This window comes from Suncus etruscus, chromosome 15, assembly GCF_024139225.1.
Source record: "Suncus etruscus isolate mSunEtr1 chromosome 15, mSunEtr1.pri.cur, whole genome shotgun sequence".
Classification (NCBI taxonomy): Eukaryota; Metazoa; Chordata; class Mammalia; order Eulipotyphla; family Soricidae; genus Suncus; species Suncus etruscus.
This window is the reverse complement of record NC_064862.1, coordinates 78,897,581-78,918,617: the sequence shown is the minus strand read 5'-3', so window position 1 is coordinate 78,918,617 and position 21,037 is coordinate 78,897,581. Positions and strand designations below refer to the sequence as shown.

The 21,037-nt window shown below is 49.4% G+C and overlaps 1 protein-coding gene across 1 annotated transcript in view; it reads right to left on the bottom strand.

Annotated features, from left to right (window-relative positions):
* The window catches only part of MAD1L1 (mitotic arrest deficient 1 like 1), a 215,911-nt gene that overhangs the window by 135,704 nt on the left and 59,170 nt on the right, over positions 1–21,037 (bottom strand). Inside the window, exon 10 of the mRNA XM_049788592.1 lies at positions 10,408–10,494. Within this exon, the coding sequence (XP_049644549.1) occupies positions 10,408–10,494 (87 nt within the window). The remainder of the gene's footprint in view (positions 1–10,407; positions 10,495–21,037) is intronic.

Genomic DNA, 21,037 nt, shown 5'->3' with positions numbered 1-21,037 from the left:
CCCTCGCAGGCATGGGTGACCATATGGGATGCCAGGATTCGAACCACCATCCATCTACATGAAAGGCAAATGCCTTATCTCCATGCTATCTCTCCGGCCCCACATTCTTTTTTCTTAACAAAAATATCGCTAAGGCCATGGATTCTACAGATTTGTCCCATATCCCTTCTTCCTTGGAGATCTTCAGTGTGTGCAAAGCCTTACTCTAACCAGTGCCAGAAGCCACAACATCACATCAGTACTGTCTCTGCCCCATAGGACAGAGAAACATCTGAAAAGGTCAGCAAGGAAAAGAAGTTGTGTGACAGGACACACAGGGCTGACCCTGGCCCCAAGAAACAGCATCTCCCTGTGGCTTACCCACATGGTATCCATCAGTCTCCAAGAGTCTCACAGCAGGTGGCGGCTGGGCACAGTGCACCTACCACAACAGCAGCTATGCTTGTGGTACTTGACATGTGAGGCTGGACTGTAGACCAAGATTACATGCAGAAATAGGGGTAAGGCAGGGAAGCGCAATGGCACACAGCAGAGGTGCATGCCCCTCCCTGTGCTCTGGCCACCACACCACACGGCCTCCTGTGGCAACTCCAAAGTAATGAGGGAGATAAGCAATGTTTAGAGGGACAATGAAACTGTGTAGTTCTCACAAGACCCAAGCAAGGACTCCCTTCCCTCATTCTTACTGTGGCAGTGTGCCCCACTTATGCTCATACTGAGCCAGCAAGATGTACAGACTGCTGCTGACACCAAAGATGCCTGAGCAGAAATGGAGGAAACCTTGGCTCCTGACAAGACAAGTGAGCGGCAGAGCCAGTGTGAGCCAAGGCTCACGGAGAGCAAAGAGCAAACGCAGCATGGTACCAGTCCCAAGGTAGTATCAGGACTGCCATCATCATCTGGGCCCCAGAAATCACACAGATAGGCAGCAGAAGGGCCAACTAGGCATGGACACAGAAGTACCCAGAACCTCGGGTTCCTATTCAGGCCACCCAGAGCCAGCTCCAGACTAACAGACAGACACTGAGAATGGATGGCAGGTGAGCAAATTGAAGCTTCAGCCTGGTTCCATCCCATCACCAGTCAGAATGAGGCCTGGGGAAGGCAAGGAACCCAAGCCTAGAATAAACAAGACCCAGTACTTCACAAGCGCCATCAGCCTGTGAACTGGGTGTGGGGAGCACATCACCACAGAAAACACAAGGAACAGGAGCTCTTCCGGAAGCCTAGCCAGTGCCTCCCACCCCCTCCTGAGGTACCGGCAAGCAGCAGGGCTTGGACAAAGCTGCTGCCTCGAATGGGGCAGACTCTTCCATGACCATGTAGTCTCCAAAAGCCCCATCATAAAGAGAGGGTGCAGCAACAAGCACCCGGACACCCCCAGTAAGAACATGGGCTCTGGGAGATTCCTGAAAGGCTCAGACCCCCTCTCCCCCAAGCGCTTGGCCGATTGGCTCCTCTCTTCCTCCACAGGGAAGCAGGTGAAGCCATGCTTGGCTCACGTGGGACCCAGAGGAGCCTCTGAACCCCAATCACACCCACTAGAACCCCAAGGACAATGAATCCCAAGACATGCAGGTTGGTCCAATAGTTACTGCTACAGGACCAGTCACTCAGAGATTTCATTTGGGGATAAAATTCTTTTCCAATGCTTGAATAAGAGAGAGAAAGCTTCTCATTTTATCTACTTCCACATCCCTTAACAATGAAAACTTATTTAAAAGGTCCATGAATATGTAAATACCATCTTAAATATGGAAATGCAAAACACGCAAGAAAACAGTCTGGGTGTGAAATATTAAAGCATCTCATCCGCTGAAAGACAACTCAGGCTGGCTGCACTGGCAGGTGGAGACACCCCAGCCAGCAAGCTTGGATCCACCCAAGGTCGGGGCACTCAGTCAAGAAGTAGGGTGCAGAGGACTGAATGAAAACACAGTGGGGAAGGCGCTTGCCTTGCACATGCCAACCCGGGTTCAATCCCCGGCATCCCAGATGGTCCTCAAATCTACAAGGAGTGATTCCTGAGCACATAGCCACGAATAACTCCTGAGCACCACCAGTGTGGCCCAAAACCAAGGGTGCAAAGAAGGGAGCCTAAGCCCAGGACCATCTCAAAGGATCAAGCACTTTGTCAGCTACCCAACTCCCAGCCCACATCTGGCCATCCTGCTCTGCTGCCTCTGCTCTCCCGCTGACCCCCTCGAGCCACGAAGAGTCCCTGAAGAGCCATATCAGACAGAATGAACTCTGTCTCCCAGATAATGGCCCCTGCTGAGTGTGGTCAGGGCCCCAGGAAACTCCCAGGAGGACAGGGTTTTGTGCTTTAAAGCACCGAGTACAGGGGACTACAGGGAGTAGAGGAAGGGATCTAGCCATGAATCTAGCAAGACCAGGAACTCACCCAGAGGCCCCATCTGGAGACAGGAATCTTGGGGAATTTGTGGGGAGCAAAGGGCCTGTGAAGGGCACTACACATCACCTCTAGGGAGACTTCCTAATCACAGCCAGAGGAGGGAGGCCTGGTCCCACCACAGACCTTACCTTCTGCTGCTACCCTTATTCCAGGGTGCTCATAGGATGGCACAGACCTTAGGCAATGCTGGCAGAGAAAGGAGTATCTGGGCCTCTCCTAGACAGACAGAAGCGAGGCAGAACTATGTTCCTCGAACTATGTTCCCTAGCCACTGTGGGAAATCCAGTCTCTGCCCTCAGCACATACCTAGAGCACAGTTACAGAGCTTCTGAGCAGAGCAGATGACCCTGGTTTCACTGGGAATCCCTGCTGCTTCCCTATACAAGTCTCTGAAAGGTTAATGCTTCCTCCTGAATGCAGGCCCTGAACTCCACAGCCAATCCTTTTTCCAGCAGCTGTGAGTGGAGCACAGCTAGAAGCACTGGCAGTGTCTGTTATGACCCTGGCAAGGAGTCTTTGAGCCAGAGTGGGCTGGCTCTTCTCATAGGGGACATCCAGGCCAGAAGGGACTGTTGTATGAACTCTTAGTGACACACAGGCCCCTCCAACTAGCTGACCTTGGATTTACAACACTAATCAAGAACCTCTGACCAGGGGGCTGAAGAGATAGCACAGTGATAGGGCATTTGTCTTGCATGCAGGCGACCCGGATTCAATTCCAGCATCCAATATGGTCCCACAGCCTGCCAGAAGTGATTTCTGAGCAGAGAGCCAATAGCAATCTCTGAGAGAGCTTGGTGTGAACCACACCAATACCCCCCCAAAAAAGAAAAGAGCCTGAGCAGAGACCGAGCCACTTCTGGAAAGCTGAAGCCTGGAGCCTAAGGAACCTCTCCATCCCTGCTTCCCACCACTCTGCCTCCCATTCCCTCTAATTAAATAGAATTGATAGTCTTGGTGAAAGCACTCAGCCATTCAGAGGGTGGAAGCCAGTGAGGCAGGCGCCACCTCACGTCCAAGAACAGGCTCTGCAGCAGTGCTGACAGGCCAGGCTCCTCCACCTAGACTCCAGAGCAGGGGGAAGACTTCTGGGGCCTCTGGGAAGGCAGCTCAGAGGTGGAGACTATGCAGGGGGCAGATCTGCAAGCACAAAGCCAGACAGAGTCAGCTCAGCCCTCATCAGGAAGGCACCCTCCTAAGACCCTCAAATGAGCTACCCTAACACTCCCAGGAAGGGAAAGAGTAAGATTCTGAGTTTCTAAGAGGCATGTGCCAGGCAGCAGGCAGAGGGGTGCCAAGGTGCACACTCACAGAGTCCAGAGCCACAATCCCAAGGAAGTCTTGTGACCAGGCCTCTGGTTTGAAGACAATGAGGTTGGGCTGTTCTTGGAGGAAAAAACTAAGACAGAGACTCAGGCTCCCACGTAGACCAAACTGTCATCTCACAGATCAGCATTGTTCTGGCACAGGCAGTGAGGGGCCCTGCAGCCCAGACAGCTGCCCAATATCCCTGAGTGTTGGCCAGGGCAGGAGCAGAGCAGGCAGCAAGCAAAGAAGTCTTCTACAAAACCGCCACAGGGCCAGCAGTGGACACACGTGCTGTTCCCACCTAGACTAGGATGAACAGGGGCCCATGCTGAGTGGCTTCTCTCTCCCCAGCCAGGTCTACCCGAGGGTTTCACCTTCCACTCCATGGTGAAAACAAGCAGGGCCCTGAGAAGCCTGGGCAAAGGAGGCTCAGCAAACAGGAGCCAAACAGTTACCTTTCCACATGCACGAGGCTGACGAGGAAGGACGTAATCCTCACATCTACTACAGTAGCACCCAGGGTGGAGGCCAAGGGAAAGGCGGTTGCCACCAAAGGGGAGCCCCCAGAATACCAGAACCAGTAGACTGAGGACCAGAGAAGAGCAGCATTTCCACAGAGACCAGAGAGGGAAGCATGGTGGTCCTCATCACCTTGGGAGCCCAGGGAGCCAAGCTAGCCTGGAGCCCTGAGCCTGCAGCCGGCTGCCCGCAGTGCCCTTGGAACACATGAGCTGAACTGAGTTGAGCTGACTGCCACTGAGGAAAGCGTGAAGACAGCCCATTAGACACGGACTGGGTCAGACCTTCTGCCAAAACCTAAGTATAGACAGCACTGAAAATCTGTGCCTAAAGGAGAGTCCTCATTACACTACTGAGAGTCCCACAGTTCCTGCAGAGTCATGACTACTCAGGATGAGAGTAAGTGTAGCTGCCTAGCTGAGGGCCCTGAGAATGCCGAATAGGGCAGAGGAATAAGGTAGCCCCACAGCCAGCACACCAGCACCTTTAGGCAGGCCACAGCATTAGAAGCCGCCTTTCAACCTGAGCTTCTGCCCCTTGTGATGGCAGCACATCAAGCCCATGGCCAGTGACCAGCACTGCAGAAACAAGCTGCCTCCACAGAAACTTGTGCATTAGTCCCAAGCACAGCACATGCAGCCAGGTCTCCATCCATTCCTTCAACACTCATAGAGCTGACGGCCAGCACTGACCTCCTGTAGGTCTGGGTCACAGCAGCCATGAGACCTACCCCAGGCAAGGACAGAAACACAGGCCAGCCCAGATGGTGTGGGCAGAAGGGAATAGACCTCAGAGAGGCAGAGCCTAGGGAAAGAAGAGACTCTCTATTCTCGGAGGGACCAGAGCCCACACTGGGCTCTGAAGTCCGAAAGTTTCCAATGTCATAAGTATCACCGACTCCATCTGATCAGTCACAGCAGCCAGAAGTCACACCTATCCAGCTACACCCCCAAAGTCATCTTCAATGGCCTCACCTCAGTTATGTGCCTTATAGGCTTCTTTGGGTCTTTTTTTGTTTGTTTGTTTATTTGTTTTTGGGGGGCCACACCCAGCAGTGCTCAGAGGTTACTCCTGTCTGTCTGCTCAGAAATAGCTCCTGGCAGGCACAGGGGACCATATGGGACACCGGGATTCGAACCAACCACCTTTGGTCCTGGATCGGCTGCTTGCAAGGCAAACGCCGCTGTGCTATCTCTCTGGGCCCGCCTTATAGGTTTCTTGACACTGCCACAGCCACAATGTAATCTCCTATGCCTGCAGCTGCACTCTTAGCCCTTCAATTCCATCCTGACCCACAACCTGGCCTCTCCTAATGCTTCTCCTGGTTCCTTTTTCTCCCTCCCCCAGAGATGATGCCCAGAAAGTCCATCACCCCAACCTTCCAACGTGGGCATCATCCAGTCCTTTCCAAGCTTCTCCCCCTGATGAGCCTGTGGGAGGAAACTCCCTATTGTGTGCCCTAAGCACTCTCAGAAACTATCCTCAGCAATACAAAACCAGGAGATGATAACGATGACAGCAGGATGACTAGCAAACAATTTGCTCATTCTGCCAGGCACCAGGCTAAGTGATTCATGGAGGCTATTTAACCAGGCACTCATAACAGTGCTCACATAATTATCCCTAGCACCGTCACTTCCACAGGAGAGGCAGAGAAAGGCCTGTTAAAATGTCCACGGACACAGAGCTACAAAATGATGCAGCCAGGCTGAAAACACAGCTGTGCTGAGATCCAGCAAACTCTCACCAACCACTGCTTCAGGCACAGTGACCCCCAGATGCAGAGGAAACAGGTTCCCCACCCCTGGCATCTCTGGAGAGTTGGAGAAAAGAATATCCCACAAAAACAGAGTGGCAAGGCCTAATTATACTCCAAACAGTGTGAGGAGACCATGCTAAGAATTATGGCATTGGAACCACGGAGATGGCTCATGGGCTTTGCATGCAAGAGGCCTGCTTGGATCCCCAACACCACACAAACTCAGAGCAATGAGCTGGGAGAGCTTCTGAATGCCACTGGGTGTGGCCCAATAGCAGACATAGTCAAAATTGAGGACTGTCATGCTAATCTGAAGTCGCCTCCAAACCAGAGAAGCATTCTGGGACAGAGAACAAGTTGCAGCCACACACTCCTTCCTTTAATCCTCTAGGCCCTTCACCCCAACTTGGCTAAGAGGCTGACTACAGCATAAAGTAGCCCAGGGCCCTGCATGGTGCATCAGCCTCCCAGGAGGTTGAGTGCTCTTGGCACACATCCACTGCAAGGGAAACTAGGAGCCAAGCGGGAGCAGCAGGGAGCTGCACGTGCTGCTGGGTGTGAAGAAGTAGCCTGGGAATCCACAGCAAGTGGAGCAGTGAGGTAGCTGGGTCAGAGTAGTCCATTGGCTCACCCACAGGCAGGGTGGGCACTGAAGGAGGGCCAGAGGTCACTGCAGCAACAAGTCCTGTACAAGGCAGTGATCCCTCAGGAGACAGACTGGGACTTGAACCCATGCCTGGTCCTGCTCATTCCTTCCCAGCACCGCAGCTCAGTGCCTTTAAAAGCACTACTGTCTTTGAGATGGGAACTGAGACCCTTGGGTATACTAGCACATCAGCAGGTTTCTAGGAGGAGCCTGAGTCCTAAAAGAGGCCATAGAAGCCCCACCCATAGTCAGCTTCTAAATGATCTCTGTCTAGAAGGCAGAGGAACCCTATGTAGTACAGACCTGCTTCTCAGAAGGAGGAGTTCTAGAGCTGACTCTCCAAAGCAGGAGCTCAAGGCTCTGCCCCAGACCAGCTCCAAGGGAGCAAGTAGGGGAAGGAGCCTGCAGACAACCTTCTCATGGGTTGTCTGGTCGAAGCAGCTAACCGAGAACACCATCTGAGCTTGGCAAAAGAACACGGCACTCAAGTTTCCTTTTCCCTAATCATTCATTCTGTTTCAAATTCAAAGTGAAATGAAGAGACTTGCCTAGGAAATGTTAAAGCTTTAGTCTCAGATCACTTTTAATGCCTATTTCATCTGACAGTAGCTTTGAAGCAACAGGCAATCTTTATCATTGGAGGTTTTTAAATTAAATTGATGTGATTATACCCAACGTAACCAGATGCTTCTAAAAGCCAATTTTCAAAGTGGCATTGCCCCCCCCCATAAGAAACTTTTATCCTGGCTACAAATAAATGATTAAAACACCATCATCAAAGGGTGAACAGTTAGTAGTGAGGAGGCTCTAGCACTGGCACTGGGAGTCATTTGCAGGTGGCCAAAGGGCTCCAACTGTGTCCTCCTGACTTATGGAAAGACCCCAATCTCACTAAGTACCCTGACAGCCCCAGGACAGGTTATACCAGTGATGGCTTATATTTTTGAGCCCAACTGCCCAAACTGCCACACAATGCCCGGTCCTCCCAATGACCAGTCCAGCCCTGTTGCCAGGTGAGCTGCAAAACAGACACCGGCACATTCGCCTCCCACTGTGCTGCATATATCTTAATTGCGGACCTTTACGCATGCCAGTTGCAAGGCCTTCACATGCCACCGCTGGCACGCGTGCCATAGGTTCGCCATCAAGGGCTTCTCTCCACCCCAACCTCACTCAGTGTCCCCTGCATTCCCCTTGTCCCAGGTGAAGTTGTGCACTGACACATCAGTCAATGATGAGCCAAGCACATCCTGGTGCAGCGACTCCAGAAAAGCACCCTATCTACAGGCAGTATGGTGCCAGGAAGGGGGCCAAGAAGAGGGGGTGCAGGAAGCTCCTCCCAGACCTTGCCCAGCACATCTCTTCAAGCAGCTGTTTTGTTTTGGTTTGGTTTTTGGGTCACACTCAGTGATGCTCAGGGGTTATTCCTGGCTATGCACTCAGAAATCACTCCTGGCTTGGGAGACCATATGGGATGCTGGGACATATAACCGTGGTCCGTCCTAGGCTAGCACGGGCAAGGCCTTACCTTTGCGCCACTGCACCAGCCCTCAAGCAGTTGTTTCTAAGCCATGTTTCTTTTTAAAAAATTAAAAGCTGGACTATTCTTACTGACAGAAACTCTGACTGAAGAATAAATAACATGAAATAATACAAAATACATGAGCAGCTGAACATTCTCAAGCGGGAAGGGACTACAGGGCTGATGAAGGGATTGGGAGAGCCCACACACACCCTGCCTCCAGAAAACCCAGTAGCCTCTGACCACACCCACCATCTTCCAGGCAAAAAAATGGCCCAGCTCTTCCACCAAGCTCCAAAATGTTATGTGCACCGGTTCTTCCCAGGTAATCTGGTCCTCACTGACTCCTGTGGCACTCTCAGAAGTGGGGACAGGAACCACAGCAGCCCAGCACCACACCCTACACCCTCTGACAGAACTGTCCAGGCTCCACAACTTAACCTTATCAAACTGCCAAGTCACCAAATTTGTTTTAGATCAATAAATACTGGGCCAAGCAGCTGCAAAACACCTCAAAATGTTATAGTAGTGTCAGCCCAGTAAGAGCACAGAAAATATGATGGGACAATTCCACAGTAATCTACCAAGCTTAGGAACACACAGATGGCTCAACCAGTACCGACTAGCCCAGTAAATCCTCAGACAATGACTTTAGTAACACCATGGAGAGATAGAACAATCACTTCAAATTGAGCTGTGTTGAAGCTTGAGTAATAATACGGCAGAGAGGGCACTTGCCTTCCACAAATCCAGGAGTAATTCCTGAGGGTAGAAGCTAGGAGTAAGCCCTGAACACTGGCCAAAAACAAAAAGTATGGCCCCAAAACAAACAAAAAACTCAAATTGACCTGTGCTGATTTAAGTTCTGATCATTCCATTTGCTTTTGTGTTGTAACAACAAAATGAAGTACATTTGTTTGTGCCTGCAAGGAGGCAAGCTAGGGAGGTAGGTTGGAAATTGGACACACTGGTGAAGGGAAGGTCACACTGTGGTAGGATTGGTGTTGGAATATAATGCCTGAAATAATTGAATTATAAACAACTTGGTAAATCAGTGTTATAATAAAAAAATATAAAAAAAAATTTAAGGCTGGAGTTTATAAAGCTGAATTTATAAAGCTGCAAGTCATTCTGGAGACTCATTCAACCCTGGGTGGTAGGGAGGCAGTGGAGGAAGCTGGCTCTGTCATTAGGCAAAGCTTGGGGAGCCTGGGGTGTCATGGAGGCTGCAAGCTCTATGTAGCTGATGTCAGCTTTGTAACTGATCAGGAGACAGAGCTTGAGATCTGGTACTGGGAAGAGTCCATGTTGTTGGTATCTGAATTAAAATAACACCAGTGCTCCTAGTTAACTTTATTTGGGAAATAGTTTTGGAAATGCAGCAAAGTGTGTTGTTTTTTGGGCCCCAACTATTTGTGCTCAATAAGCCAGGGCTTATTCCTGGCTCTGTGCTCAGAGGTCACTCCTAGAGGTATTCAGGGGACCATAAGAAATGACAAAAATAGGACCGGAGCAGTAAGGGGTCTGCCTTGCCCGTGCTAGCTTAGGACGGACCATAGTTTGATCCCTCAGCGTCCCATATGGTCCCCCAACCCAAGAGCACTGGTGCCCCCCCAAATAAGAAATGACAAGGATAGGGCCAGAGTGGTAGGGTGTTGGCTTGCAAGCAGCCGATCCAAAACAGACGGTGATTCAAATCCCAGAATCCCATATGGTCTCCCATTCAGCCAGGAGCGATTTCTGAGTGAAGAGCCAGGAGTAACCCCTGAGGGCCACCGGGTATGACCCCCCCAAAAAAAGAAATGACAAGGATCAAACCAAGGTCAGCGTGCTCTACCCACTTTACTACAGCTGCAGCAGCCCAGCCTTTGGACCTCCAGCTGGGTGAGAAAGCAAAGGCTTTGAGTGAGAGGGGTTTTGTTATACGCAGCCTCTTGTGTGGGCACAAGTCTCACGCACAAAAACATGCAGATACATTTATCCCGGGGTCCATGTTTCCACACTGAGAACCCCAATGTTCACATCCATACAAATCATAGATACAAGGACTACCAGGGAACCTATTGGTGTGAATATGTCCTGATCCTCAAAAGCCACACTGTCACAAAGCAGAAATGTGGTCATTTGCCCATTAGCCCCAGTTCCACTCATTCAAGCCAAGCTGAAGTAGCTGTAAGGCACGGCCATTCCTGAGCAGAGCTCCACAGGAACCCTGACTCCCAACTACCCTCTCCTACCTGCTTGTGATGGAGCTGTTCTTGTCCTTCAGGGAAAGTTCTCGCTGCTGCAGTTCAACAATGAACCTGGACAGGTCTTCTGGTGTCCTATGGAACAAAGAGGACACTCAATGCCATAGTTCACTGAAGGGGCACCTGGTGTGTATGGTCAGGGTACTGTGCCCACTTGAACTGAGATCATCCAATGTAGTGGAAGCCTCATGCCCCAATCCTGAGGAATTAGGAAATGCAGGTCTGGAAGCAATGCTGACACAGAAAATGATCCGCACAAGATTAGGGAGATAAAACAAGTTTAGGAACTTCTACCATAAGCTATCAGCAAACAGGTAAAAGGGGTACCAGCAGGCAGACAGACTAGTTGTGGTACCAAAACCGGACAAAGTCTCTCTGACCCAAAGTCTTTATTGGGAAGAGTAGGACCACCCACATGAGTGGAGAAGAGGTAGCGGTAGGGGGCCAATCCAGGGGTTCTTCTGGCCCAGGAGGGACACACACATGCAAAGAATTATCCTGAATAAAGTAACAACAATCCAGGCTACCATGAGCTCTGCACCTGGGAAGCCTTGATTTTATTCCATTTAGAACAGGAGGATCACTGCGAGGGAACATGAGGCTCTGCCCATCATCTCCTTTCCCCCACTGCCATGGCTCATACACCACATCACAGCTTCGCTCATGAGACCAGAACAGCAGGGTCCATGGAGCCATGGGGCCACGCAGTTTCAGAGCTGGTTCTGGAGCAGTGTCAGCTAAAGCTCAAAACCCATGGAAAAGCTGGAAAGAGTTTACCAATTCTTTCTCTTTTACAAAAGCAGAGAATGACACTGAGTAGGTACGGCTGGTTCCAAGACCTCACTGGCACTCACTGCCACTCACTGGCACAGAAGAGACAAAACAGGGGAGAGTTCAAGACTCAAGGACTCTCTAAGGGGCAGCAAGCCTCCTGCACACTTTTCTAGGTGAGGAGAAAGCAAGAGCCAGAGGGCGCTGTCCTCTCAACAGTGATCAAACTCATGAGAACCCTCAGAACAGTGAGAAGAAACCAGCCATGAAGAGGACTCTGATCTCAGTGGGCCCCACTGCCTCCTCACACCTGAAAGGCTCCCCGAAAGTCCTCACTGGCTGTAGTAACCAGGGACTTGCTGAATCTGAACCTGACTGAAGGGTCTCTAGTGCCCTCTCCGTTCCCAAGTTTTTGCTTCCACTTGAACATGCCAGGCCTTCTCCCCAACTCAGTAATGGGAACTCTGAGCTTTTTCCAAAGACAGGTCATCTCGGGACAAATGGCACTTCCTTAAAGAGGTCTTACAGCGTCCTGAGTCATTCTCACCCGTCACAATCCAGCTTGGAGAGCAGCAGCTCTGGGGCAGGCCTCTGCGGACAATGCTCTTCGAAGCAAAGCCAAGACTGCCTCCCTGTCCCGTGCTTCAGAGGGCCACTCTCTGAGCAGTAGGAGAAAAGCTTCTTCCATGACATTCCATGAGGATGTGGCTCTGATACACATGGGGTGGCAAGGCCCTACCCCCTCCATCCTACAAACAAACCTGCTTTACAAATCAGCAATAGTTGTGCTGAAAAGATGTTTGCCAGTAAGAGCATCTTTGAGAAGCTGCAAGCTGAGAGTGGGAGAAGGATGAGGTGAGGTGCTGAATCAGCCCTGAATGCCAATGCCAGTTGCTATTATTTCACTGAGTTTGCTGGTAGGAAGTGCCCCCCCAGGGGGGTGCAGTGAAGGCATGCAAGTTGTCTGGCATCGAGTGTGTGCAGCAACACTATGCTACTAAGACACTGATACTAACACTGGTGTACATCATAGAGCCTACAGAAAAAGGAAATCTGAGGCTAGAGTGATAGCACAGCGGGTAGGGCATTTCCCTTGCATTTGGCTGACCTGAGTTCAGCATCCCATATGGTTCCCGAGCCTGCCAGGAGTGATTTCTGAGTGCAGAACCAGAAGTAACTCCTGAGTACTGCCAGGTGTGGCCCAAAAACAAAACAGAAAAAGAAAATCTTCCAAGATTTAGACCACAGCTGGAGGTGCTCTGGGGTCACTCCCCTGAGCTCAACTCCTTAATCCAGGATCCAAACCCAAGGCTCTCCTGCATGCAAAGTCTGAATCTAGTCCTTCACACCATCAACTCAGGCCCTCCAAAATATTTCAGAGATGTTTCAGTTGTTTGCACCTTTTCTGTGTTCCTTAAACACGGGCAGGGGGGCCTGGAGAGATAGCACAGCGGTGTTTGCCTTGCAAGCAGCCGATCCAGGACCAAAGGTGGTTGGTTCGAATCCCGGTGTCCCATATGGTCCCCCGTGCCTGCCAGGAGCTATTTCTGAGCAGACAGCCAGGAGTAACCCCTGAGCACCGCCGGGTGTGGCCCAAAAACCAAAAAAAAAAAAACAAAACAAAAAAAAAAAAAAAACACGGGCAGGGAAGCCAACTATTCCTAGTCTAGAGTGCTGCTTGGGAACAGTAGCTAGATACTACAGAGGGAGCCCAGCCCTGACCCTGACTGCAGACAGACCCCAAGCCTCAGCAGTGGGAAGGGCCAACAGTAGGGTGCTTAGTTTTGGTTTTGTCTTTGCTGAGATAGAGCTTTCCCTCCCCAAAGGTTGCTGCCTGCACTCCACTCTCCAAGGAGCTTCCCAGGAGTGCGCCAGAATGGGAATAGTCAGAACAGTCCATGTCCACCCAGAAACAAATGAGCCCCACAAAGCAAGGAGCTACAGTAATAAGTAATACAGTAGAGAGCCAGACTCGCTGTTAACCTAGGATTTCTAATCTCCTTTGAAGGAAAGATAATTAGAAATGTAACAATTTAATAACCGGGGAAATGTGGAGCAGTTCAAATGAGATAAATGAACCTAATAAGCAACACTAATATTCTGTCCCATGGTGGCTTGGGGCAACTGTGTCTCTAGTGGAACCTGCCCCTCAGGCCAGTGGACTCTTGAGGCTGTGGCTCTGGGCCTGTGGCATCTCATCAAACAGGCCAATTGATACCTGAATACACTGGAACTTTGAAGCAGCACTTATCTACACATAAAGGGTCCACCTCCAGATTCGAATTCCCATCACAGACACAAGACTAAACAAGCAAGCCATGTTGTCAATATGTCTCTCAGCGTGGGTTTTCTGTCTCCACTATCCTCCCAAAGAGAGCTCTGTTGTGGGGAGGAGGGAGAACCTCCAGGAGACGCACACAGCCACCGAGAATAGTCCAGAGCAAGTGTGAGGGTCTCCAGCCATTTGATGGACAAATATTAGGCTCTAGCATTTGATCCAATGGACTCCCAAGAGTCAAGGTAGAGCAATTCACCAACTAATGTCACCAGGATTCCAGAAAATGACACTTAAAACTGAGTGACTGCTTAAACTACAGCTAAGGGACACTTACTAGACAGATTTTCTGCAAGTCTGATATATATAATCAAATGCTTCTGTCAAATATTATTATTATACAGAAATCCAAATGAAAAACTGGTGGCATGACTCTCGACCACACAATGTGAGAGCCCATGTTCTCCTGCACTCCCCGGTCCCCGAAGCATCTATCTGAAAGAAGGCACCTCACATGTGGCTGATCCCTCCTTCAACAATCTCCAGAGCATATGCCCCATTCACAGCTGAGCCCAAGCCCAATGGACAACCAGGCCCCAAGGTTTGCTCATCATCCCACTGTGCATTACAAAACTTCAAAGCAAATTCTAAAAATAAGGCACACATCAAAAAAAGATAATAAAAAGGGGCTGGAGAAATAGCATGGAGGTAAGGCTCTTGCCTTTCATGCAGAAGGACGGTGGTTCGAATCCTGGCATCTCATATGGTTCCCCCAGCCTGCCAGGGGCGATTTCTGAGCATAGAGCCAGGAGTATCCCTGGCAGTAGTACCCCTGAGCACTACTGGGTGTGACCCAAAAACAAAAAACAACAACAACAACAACAAAAAAGATAATAAAAAGAAGGTGCACACATACAACCATGCCATACAGGTTGTAATACTGTTAGTGCCAAAATCATAAATACAAAACCTACCTAGCTTTTTTTTTTTTTTTTTTTTTTTTTTTTTGGTTTTTGGGCCACACCCGGCGGTGCTCAGGGGTTACTCCTGGCTGTCTGCTCAGAAATAGCTCCTGGTAGGCATGGGAGACCATATGGGACACCAGGATTCGAACCAACCACCTTTGGTCCTGGATCGGCTGCTTGCAAGGCAAACGCCACTGTGCTATCTCTCCGGGCCCAACCTAGCTTTTTTTTTAAACATATTTGAGATGTGTGTAGTTGATACTATATACACTACTGATTCTCCCATTAAATATAAAAGTAGAACCAAATGGGGCCAGAGTGACAGACAGCACGGTGTTTGCCTTGCACATGGATAATCTGGGTTCAATTTCTGGCATCCCATATGGTCCCCCAAGCCTGCCAGGAGTGATTTCTGAGTGCAGAGCCAGGAGTAACCCTTGAGAACCACCAGGTATGGCCAAAAAAAAAAAAAACAACCTAAAAATGTATTAAAAATTAAAATACATCTATGTGATAGAACTGGAAGAAAATGATGATCAAGAGTCCTTTTTGAATTACAGAATTTCTAATTACTTTCGACTTTCAAAAAGTTTCAATAAATTAGTTGAGAACTTTATTCAGTATTTTGGGGAAGAGGCACCTGGTTCTGCACTCAGGATTTACTCTTGGCATTGCTTGGGGGACCATATAGGAAGCCAAGGATCAAACCCAGGTTGGCTGTGTGCAAAGCAATAATCCTTCCCACTGTGCTATTGCTCTGACTACTATTCAACTTTTAACTGTATTTCCTAGAAGTGAGGGTGAGGCCACCATGTCAGGTAGGCTCATGACCAAGCTTGTGGGCTGCTCCAGAGAAGGGCCCCATCCAGCATGGCTCAGTAACCTCCAGACCACTGGGTTGCCCTAGACTGGAACGAAGGCCTTGCTCTGGGCCCCACACTGTTGATGACCCCCAAAGTGGGGCACTCCTGAGTCCAAGCACATCAGGTGGCACTCTATGGTGCATGTCTGTGCACCTGGGACTGCATGGTGCATGTCTGTGCACCTGGGACTGCAACTGAGCACACAGGTGGAGCAGGACGCTGGATGCAGCACAGGGAGCACCTCAAAGTACACAGACCACCACATGGGGTCAGGTACCCTGAATAATCAAGGCTTACTCAGGCCTGGGAGATGGGATCCCAGGAAAGGCGTGGACGCCATACATGCAGCAGTGAGCTCCTCTTTTCCAAAAGCACCCCTCATACACACTCCAAAAAAAGCCAGGGAACACAGGTGCTAAATAGTACAATTCAGTACAGTATCTGATTCCATTCACAAACCACACAACTTCCAGGTTCAAGGAAATGAGCTGGCGACATATGTACAAAGACAAAATGTGAGCCAGAAGAGCCTCCTGGCCAGACAGTGCATGGGTTCAGGCAACTGCCGTCCATCCACCCACTCTGTTCAAATTCCCAAAGCCAAGAACCCCCAGGGATCCCTTCTGAGCACAGAACTAGGACTAGTCCTGGGCACTGCCAGGTGTGTCCTAATAACAAAAATACAATAAGAGTCACCCTAGCAAGGCCCCTCCTTCTGGTGCTACACACTGGATTTGGGTGTACAAACCGAGCTCCACAATGAAAACTCGTGTCTCATGTGCAGAAGCAGAAATCAGACCTAAAGATAGACACCACACACACACACACACACACACACACACACACACACACACACACACACGAAAAGCCTTGTGGGAAACTGGATTTGCACACACACATACACACACACACACACACACACACACACACACACACACACACACGAAAAGCCTTGTGGGAAACTGGATTTGGGTGTACAAACCAAGTTCCACAATGAAAACTCGTGTCTCATGTGCAGAAGCAGAAATCAGACCTAAAGATAGACCACACACACACACACACACACACACACACACACACACACACACACGAAAAGCCTTGTGGGAAAGGCTGAGTCAGTGGTTCAAGAAGCAAGGTAGCAGCAAGAACCAGGATCCTCCAGAGTAAGCTCTACACAATAGGACAAGAAGCAGTGGGGCAGAGTAAGGAAAGCATGTGGGAAGGAGGAGAAACAAGAGTGGGGCCTGCAGCCTGTGGGAAGGAGCATGCTGGGGCTCCAGACCGCTCACCTACCATGAGTCCCAAGTGAGAAGAGGAGAGTTTTCGAGGAGCTGTTGAATCAGGAAGGATTATTAAACCATCGAGGCCTTTATCACACGTCAAAGACCAGAGGCCAAAGTGCTTCCAGCAGGCAGGAAGAGTGTTTATTTCTCAGAAGCCTCTGACCTGCTGTGTGGTTAAAGCCGCTCCGAGATACTCTCCAAGGGTGCTCTGGGGATTAGCTAAATGCTTGTAACGAGGAGGAGTCGTGCCAAGCATCATTACAGCCTAAAAATAACACAGAAGCACTCTGACAGAAGATCAATCCGTTCTAGAACTTCCGCTCCACAAACTCCAAAGTGGAAGGTATTCAGCGGGGCTGGGATCCACCGCCCCGAGTTGACAGGGAAGTGACAGTTCCAACTGCAGCCCAAGCTGCGACATCTGCAGTTCCAAACTCTGGCTTCAGCTGCAGAGTCTTTCAACTTGAGCTTGTGGGGCTTAAAGGGGAAACGAGTCTTTTGTTCCATCTGCAGCTGAATTTTGACTCAAACTCAGCTGTGTGTGTGCAGAATAGTGGAGGCTTGGGGAAGTCGCGCCACCAGTTTATTTTCAAAGTAAAAGCTGTTCAGTCCCAGCAGCAGCTATTTTGAGACCTTAATAGTAGATGCCACGACTCTTTTTGATGCCCAAAGTACCAGTTTCAATGGGTCTCTAAGACATGAGATCCAGAACACTCCAATTTTTAAGATGAATGAAACTGTAGCAACAACCACAAAACTAATTAACAAGAAGCCTCCAGCTCTCTTCCAGGGAGCTGTTATCTCAAAGACCAAACAGAAGCCAACAGTGCCAGGACCACAGTCCAGTGGGCTTCAGCAAGAGGCAGCAATGAGAAGGGACATGACCAGGCCAAATGGGCCACCTTGCTAGGTTTGTTTCTATGTATGCAGAACCAGGATGAGAAAATAGCAGGCATCAAACTCATCATCAAACTTTCATGCCAATACACGAAAAGATGAATGCCAGCAGGCCTGCAGAGCACATTCTGAAAGGCGAAAGGTCTCCCTGTCAGGGGAGAGCGCTCCAGAGAGTGCAAGGTGGGGGTCTCAGAAACCACGGAACTAATGCAAGTCCAGCATGTGTGACCCTAGAATGGGAGAATCAAGGAGAAAGAGGTAGGACCCCACCCAGAAGCTGAGTCCAAGTTCCTGAACAGCACGTGACCAAGCACTGGCTGAGGCCCAGACACCAGCATCAGTGGGCTCAGAAGCCACTGGTGTTCTTCTCACCATCTCTATTACAAGTGAGCAGTCGCCATTTCATTCAGGAACCTTCCAGGGGTGCTCACTGTCTTCTCTCCCCAGGGAAGGCAAAAAGCCTTGGGGACTAACAGACCAATTCATTTGTAATAGCACCACGAGCTCAGGAAGCATAGAACCACATACCAATAGGTGTCCTTTCCTCTGGGACACTGGTGCCTCCTTCACCTAGCTCATCTGTCCTACCTCAGAAAAGCCCAGAAGAACTAGGGCAATTCTGAGAAAGGAAGAGGAAAATAGTGTCCTCGTTCTATCTTACTTTAAACTATACGACCAAGAGACATTTACTGTGGGGCCTGAGAGGTAGCACAGCGGCGTTTGCCTTGCCGATCCAGGACCTAAGGTGGTTGGTTAGAATCTTGGCGTCCCATATGGTCCCCCGTGCCTGCCAGGAGCTATTTCTGAGCAGATAGCCAGGAATAAACCCTGAGCACCGCTGAGTGTGGCCCAAAAAACCAAAAAAAAAAAAAAAAAAGAGAGAGAGAGAGAGAGAGAGAGACGTTTACTGCATGGTGCTGGAATAAAATATCTTGATTTTACACACAGGGGCCAGGGTGATAGCACAATGGGGAGGGTGTTTACTTGCACACACCCCACCCAGGTTCCAACACGGTATCCTATATGGGTCCCTAAGCCAACTATCAGTTATTCCTGAGTGCAGAGTTTAGAATAAACCCTGAGCACTGCCAGGTACTGCCCAAAAAGAAACATGGTTCAATGTAATAAAATTGAAAGCCCAGAAGTAAGCCTACACATTTACCAGAATTTAATTTATGGTCAAAGATCTAAAAGCATACCATGAACAAGAAGAGTGTCTTCAACAAATGATGCTGAACAGTAAAGAAATTAAATGGATCCCACCCCCCAGAAGTTCCCCCATGCAAAACTGATAGGATTAAAGATCTGAATAAAAGGGGCTGGAGAGACAGCATGGAGGTAGAGTATTTGCCTTGCATGCAGAAGGACAGTGGTCCGAATCCCGGCATCCCATATGGTCCCCCGTGCCTGCCAGGGGCGTTTTCTGAGCAAAGCCAGGTGACCTCCCCCCTCCCCAAAGAAAAGATCTGAATAAAGACCTGAAAACATGATGCACAGAAGAGAATATGACTGAAATGTCTCAGAGTCAAAGATGTCTTTGGGGATTCAACCACAGTAGCAAGGAAAATAAAAGTAAAAACCACAAACTGGGTATGTATTAAATTGAAAAGTTTTTGAGGGCCCGGAGAGATAGCACAGCGGTGTTTGCCTTGCAAGCAGCCGATCCAGGACCAAAGGTGGTTGGTTCGAATCCCGGTGTCCCATATGGTCCCCCGTGCCTGCCAGGAGCTATTTCTGAGCAGACAGCCAGGAGTAACCCCTGAGCACCGCCGGGTGTGGCCCAAAAACCAAAAAAAAAAAAAAAAAAGAGAAAAGTTTTTGAATAGTGAAAGAAAATAAACAGGACAAAAAAAAGATAAAAAAAAAAAAAAACTGAGGAAAAGATATTTGCACTTCCTATCTGACAAAGAGTTAATATCCAAAATATATTAAGAACTCAAAACAGGGGCCGGAGAGATAGCACAGCGGTGTTTGCCTTGCAAGCAGCCGATCCAGGACCTAAGGTGTTTGGTTCGAATCCCGGCATCCCATATGGTCCCCCGTGTCTGCCAGGAGCTATTTCTGAGCAGACAGCCAGGAGTAACCCCTGAGCACCGCCGGGTGCGGCCCAAAAACCAAAAAAAAAAAAAACAAAAAAAACTCAAAACGAAAACAAAAACAAAAAAACAGGGACCAGAGTGATAGCGCAGTGATAGGGCATTTCCCTGTAAGCGTCGACCCGGGATGGACCCAGGTTCAATTCCTGGCATCCCATGTGGTCTCCCGAGCCTGCCAAGATCAGGATCTCTTGAGCGCAGAGCCAGGAGTAACCCCTGAGCATCGCCAGGTGTGGCCCAAAAACAAACAAATAAAAACTCATAAAATTTAACCCAAGAAATTGTAATTAAAAAAATGGGGGAAATATCTGGGCAAAATTTCTCTAGAGTATTTAGAGACTGATGGCTGGTAGGCACATGAAGAGATACTCATCATCGTGATTATCAGACAAATGCAAATGAATACCACCTCACACCTGTGAAAGCGGCTGTCATCTAAAGCAGCAACAACAGGTGTTTCAGTGGAAGTAAAGGAACCTCCAAGCTCTGCTGGTGGGAATGAAGTTGGCACCATTTTGGCAAATGCTACAGAGCTTCCTCAAAAAGCTGCAGCTTACCATGGGGTGTAGCAATCCCTGTTGGGTATCTTTGAAAAATACAAACTCATTAGCGCAGAAGCAATAGCCACCCCCGTGCTCACTCTAACCGGGAAGGCTGAGCAGGCAGTGATGCAGAGCGCCGTTCAGACCATGCCTGCCCCGTTCCTCGACTAGATCCTGTGGCAGCTCTGACTCAGCCTCCAGTCTGTGCTCTACCAGGGCCCAGCCTCCCTCCTCGGCTGAATGAAGTCTGGACCTCACCCGACTGTCCACAAGTCAGCAACTGGCCTAACTATTTGAGAGAAGTAAATTACATGGGTCCCCAGACACATGTAAAGAAAATGAAGAAATTTCAAATGTACAGTTGCTGCCTTCAAGTTCTTTCTCCCAGCTCCGGAAGGATTAAAAGGACTTCAAAGCAGCCTGGGTTCCAATTAAGCCAGTGTGACCACCCCAGGGATGCTAGAATATTCCTCTGATTAACAAGAAGCGCTCTTTGAACTGTATGAGCTAAAAAAAGCTCTCAGAACCTTTCAAACAAATGCCATAATTTTCTCTCCCTGTTCCCTCACTCTTTGGAAAAGTTGATCTTTTGAATGCTTTAGCCATTCAAAAAGGTGCCTAGATAATGGCTTCCGACACAACTTCAGCTAAGAGCTCATAACAGGGGAAGCAAAAAGAAAGGTGGCTTAGGATTCATCTGGACATAAATCAACTGCTTTCCTAGGCTGAGGGAGCCTGCTGGTCTGCACCTCTCAGGAGGTGCCCAAGGAAAAGTGCATCCAGAGTGGCAGAAACAGGGGGGCTTGGGCCCACTTGACACAGCAGTCAGGAGTTACAAGAGGCAAAGCAATAATGACTCCTCACAGTACCTCCAAAACTTTGACAGCCACTTCTCTTCAGAAGACTTTTCTAGGTAGTGGCCCAAG